General features: G+C 46.4%; 1 protein-coding gene across 2 annotated transcripts in view; it reads left to right on the top strand.

Annotated features, from left to right (window-relative positions):
* The first annotated feature begins 2,636 nt into the window (after nucleotides 1-2,636).
* The window catches only part of SLC35A3 (solute carrier family 35 member A3), a 50,878-nt gene continuing 48,686 nt past the window's right edge, over nucleotides 2,637-4,828 (top strand). Inside the window, exon 1 of one of the 2 annotated variants that reach the window (XM_019801293.2) lies at nucleotides 2,637-2,978. In XM_019801293.2, the coding sequence (XP_019656852.2) occupies nucleotides 2,772-2,978 (207 nt within the window). In that variant the 5' untranslated portion in view covers nucleotides 2,637-2,771. Of the gene's footprint in view, nucleotides 2,979-3,122; nucleotides 3,468-4,828 lie in introns of those variants that run through there. The other variant, XM_034653972.1, reaches the window with a different exon arrangement.

Below are 4,828 nucleotides of genomic sequence, written 5' to 3' on the forward strand. Positions count from 1 at the left end.
TCCTACATTGTTGGTGGGAATGCAAGTTGGTACAGCCACTCTGGAAAACAGTGTGGAGGTCCCTTAAAAAGTTAAAAATTGAACTACCCTATGACCCAGCCATTGCACTACTGGGTGTTTACCCCAAAGATACAGACGTAGTAAAGAGAAGGGCCATATGCACCCCAATGTTCATAGCTGCATTGTCCACAATAGCCAAATCATGGAAGGAGCCGAGATGCCCTTCAACAGATGACTGGATTAAGAAGCTGTGGTCCATATATACAATGGAATATTACTCAGCTATCAGAAAGAACGAATTCTCAACATTTGCTGCAACATGGACGGCACTGGAGGAGATAATGCTAAGTGAAATAAGTCAAGCAGAGAAAGACAATTATCATATGATTTCTCTCATCTATGGAACATAAGAACTAGGANGAGGGCACGTATTGCATGGTGCACTGGGTGTTATAAGCAACTAATGAAGCATCGAACTTTACATCGGAATCCGGGGATGCACTGTATGGTGACTAACATAATATAATAAAAAATCGTTTAAAAAAAGAGCAGACAAATAGGGATTTGAATCCCAGTTTATCTTTCAGTAAGTCTGGGAACTTCAGTAAGACATTCAGTAAGTTACTGAATGTCACTAAGCCTCAGTTTCTCTTTCTGTAAAACACAGACACTAATGCCTACTTACAGGGCTTTTCTGAAGCTTAGATGAGATGATATAGGCACGCTACTCAAAGGGACAATCCTTATTAAACTTTTATTATTAGAAGAGTTTTAGACATTGGGTACTGACTTAACTTCTTTGAAAGTATTGTGTGCCTAGACTTTCAGGCTCTGCTCACATTCTTCCCTGGTAAGATTTTGTACTGTCATGCTTGTCTTTGACATCATTACCAACCAGTCCAGTTCAGGAAATATGTATTGAGTTTCTGTGCTAACCAGCATGCTAAATGCTGAGGATCCAGAGATAAATGAGATAGCACTGATCTCAAGGAAAGTGTTAGGCAGAAAGAATTGATATGAAACAGATCACAATACAATGAAGTAAAATTATGTAGATATGCACAGGGTGCCTAAAGATGCTATGAGACCACAGAGAAGAAGTTTAGACCCCTTGGAGGAAGGAGGCTAGAAAAGGCTCAAGTTAGTGATAACATCTGAGCAGAGAATTAAAAGTGGAATGGGCTAGCTATAAAAAAATACGTGGGAGTAGTCGAAACATATTCTACTCTTGATGAACAGCACGAGAAATAAGAAAAGGTCCTATGGATGGTATATACAGGGAAGCTCAAAGCAGTTCAGTAGGTATGATGAGTGTAAATTGTAAAGCTAGGAAAGGCTAATGAAAGTATTACTTTCTTTTGGTCATCAGTGCTAGGGTGCATAACTTTACAGCAGTTGTGGGCTTCATATATTGGCTCTCTATTTTCTTTTTCTTTTCTTTTCTTTTTCTTTTTTTAATTTGGTCCTCTATTTTCATCATTGCTTTTGTTTGTATAGAGTTTTGGTCATTTTCAATTTCATGCCTGTCCCAGATGTCAAAACACACATTACTGTTTCATAATTATAAGTGCTTCCACTTCTCATTTTTCTCATTTTAAAGCTTTCTGAGTGAACTGAAATATCTTTCTTTAATCTAAAAAATGTATTCATGTCTTAAGGTATATTTTTTCCTGCTGGTGTCTTTTTAAAACATTTATATCTCTCTTTCCCCTTACAACCACACATATTTACTGAGTACCTACTATTTTTTCAATTAAAAAATATAGATAGATATGTTAGAATAGTGCCCAGCTCTTATTATTTTGTACCAGCCATATTTTGTTTCCAAAGTATTTGGACAAACATGAAGATCTAATATAAATTTCCACATCCAGGGATTTTCTCAAGGTCATAATACAGACAATTTTAAAGCCAGTTATTTTTCTAACACAGTTATTTAATTTTATTTTCCTGCTCTCTGTCTCTGTGGAGGTAGTTTTACTCATGTGCAGTATAAACAGATGCAGGCTTCCTTTATAGCGGCATTGTGTTAAGAGGAAATGGATATTCCTGCCCTACAATTTGATGATCACTGGACCTAGAATATTAATTTTAGCTTGTCCATCATCAGAATGGGCTGCGGTGGTTGGAGGGTTTCCAATAAAGATCTCAGAAGGCCTTCAAAAGGTAGTGCTGTGTAAGGGAAGCGTGAAGCCAGGAAGGGGTTAGTTCCTTAGGTCTCTGAGATCCTCTGGCCCTATCTGTCTCTTGTTGTCGTTGTTCCTTGCCCTCTCCTGATTAATAGCACTAAGAGAGCTTGGGCTCTCCTCAAAGTCAAGGTCTCGGCCAGGATGGGAGAAGCGGTCATTTCCAACTCAGCAAGCCTTCTTCTGGACTCCCGGGTGGCAACGTGCACCTGGGCTAATGCCATTTTCAGGGACAGTAACAGCTATTCCTAGCAGTGGGGTTGTTTGTTTCCTGGATCCGCCTCTTCACTCGCTCTTAGGGTCCTTTGCCCCAAAGGACTTTGCCTTTCCTTTCGCGGTCGGACACCCTGGCACCCTGCACAACTGGATAGCCCCGCAGAAGCCCGAGGCGGGAACCACTCCATCTGACTCTTCCACCCCGCACACAAACAGCGGGAGGCAGTGCCCCCGGCGGCGACGCGACCGTGAAGCCTACACCGGGGGCTGCCCGCCGAGCCGCCTAGGTGCCTCGCCTTCGGGCCAGAGCTGGCAAGCGCCAAGCTGGGTCCGCCAGAGCCGAGCCGGGAACGGCGTTTGCCCGGGCCGATGCGGAAGCCGGAGCATTTGGGGGACGGGACCGCGGGAACCCGGAAACGCCTGGGCCGCACCAGGCTCGCGGCGGCGAAGGCGGCTGGAGCCGGCGGCTCAGCGCGTCAGGGGTCGCGGGGGACCCAGCGGGCTGGACAGCCTGGGGAGCCGGGCGGAGCTGAGTCGCCGCCCGGGGTGCGCGCAGCCGGCGGAGCTGCGCGGGAGGTGAGCGTGGGGCGCCCCCGGGGGGAGGCGGGCGTAGGGCAGCGGGCTGCTGCAGCGGCCGGCGGGGGGGNGGCGGGGGGCTGCCGGGGGGCCGGCGCAGCTCCGGGAGGAGGAGGAGGAAAAGGTGTGCGGGGGCCTGATGGAAAGTCGGTCGGAGTGAAGGGGACCGGGTCGAGCTAAGCACGGCTGGTAGCGGATGAGGTGACACGTTGGACCTCCGAGGGACGACGTGCGGAATGTGCTGGGTGGAGGAGGAAAAGAGCCCGAGGAAAGGGGTGTGTCAAGCTACTGAAAACGGCACAGTGTGCCTCCGAGCCTGGGGCGTGCGGAGCCCAGTGGTCGCCGGCCGCGGCCGGCAGTCATTCCTTCGGTGAACGTCCCTTGAGCTCCGGCTCCGAGGGTAGACCTGTGGTAGGCGCCGATCCGCCGGACGAGGAGCCTGCGCTCAAGAAGCCGCAGGGACTTCAAGAGATGGAAGGGCTGTCCTTGGTAAGGCTAGTGCATAGGCAGGGGCTGTCCGAAGCGAGGTGAGATTCCTGTCAGCACAGGTGTGTGCCCGCGCGTGTATGTTGGGGGAAGGGTTCTGAGTGTTGAGGAAGGGAGGATTTTAATAGCATTTATTTAGGCAACTAACCACCTTTCAGGAACGCTGGTTCAAATGAATTAAAGAATGATATTGAATGTTGAAATGGGCCTTGCTTAGCCAACCACTTACATTTCATTACTTTATAGTAGAAAGACTGAGTCTTTTATTATGTTCTGTTACACGTAGTATTTGAAAATGGAATCAAGAGTTTTTCAATCAACATTCAACTTTGATAGTTAAAGATGAAATTCGGTAGTTTCTCACTTGGTGCTCTTATTTTCATTGGTAAACTCAGGTTGTTTCCTTTAAGGGAATGACTTTTAAGTTTACATTAATGGGCCTAACATTTCCTACCTAACATTTCCTCCTAAGTATAGATTCTGTTTACTCAGCGTCTCAGTTTGCTTCTCCCCTTTTTCATTCCCCGCTACCTACATGCTAAATGTGGCACTTCTCTCCTCTTATTTACACTTAACAATGGCTTCCAAACTGGACTTGTTTCCCTCAATCTGTCCCCCTTCCAGTCACTCCTCTCCCTACTGCTTCTTAAAGATAGAGAGCTTATGCAGTCCCTGGTTACTCTTCGTCAGAAATACCCTGTGACCCTCTATTGGTTCCAAAATACATTTAAAATTATTTAGGGTGCCATTCAAAACCTTTCAAAATTGCAGCTGTCCATAGCTCCAATCAGATCAGTATGTCCCTTTCATTTTTTTAAATTACTTCATCCCGCATAATCCTTTTTTTTTTTTAAAGCTAAACTGCAGTAGTTACTTGGAAACGTTATTTCTTTTTTTTTTTTTTTTTTTTTAAAAGATTTTATTTATTTATTCGACAGAGATAGAGACAGCCAGCGAGAGAGGGAACACAAGCAGGGGGAGTGGGAGAGGAAGAAGCAGGCTCATAGCAGAGGAGCCTGATGTGGGGCTCGATCCCATAATGCCGGGATCACGCCCTGAGCCGAAGGCAGATGCTTAACCGCTGTGCCACCCAGGCGCCCCTGGAAACGTTATTTCTGAACGTGTTCTATGCCTACCTGCCTTGGTTTTTGCTTGCATCCTTTCTTCTACAAGGATCTTCCTTACCATCTTTGTAGAGAGTCTACTTTTTTTTTTTTAAAGATTTTATTTATTTATTTGACAGAGACAGAGAGAGTGTGTGTACACAAGCATGGGGAGCAGCAGGCGGAGGGAGAGGGAGAAGGAGGCTCCCCGCTGAGCAAGGAGCCCTACGTGGGGCTTGGGGTTCAATCCCAGGACACCCC

The sequence above is a fragment of the Ailuropoda melanoleuca genome, chromosome 2, assembly GCF_002007445.2.
Source record: "Ailuropoda melanoleuca isolate Jingjing chromosome 2, ASM200744v2, whole genome shotgun sequence".
Taxonomy (NCBI): Eukaryota; Metazoa; Chordata; class Mammalia; order Carnivora; family Ursidae; genus Ailuropoda; species Ailuropoda melanoleuca.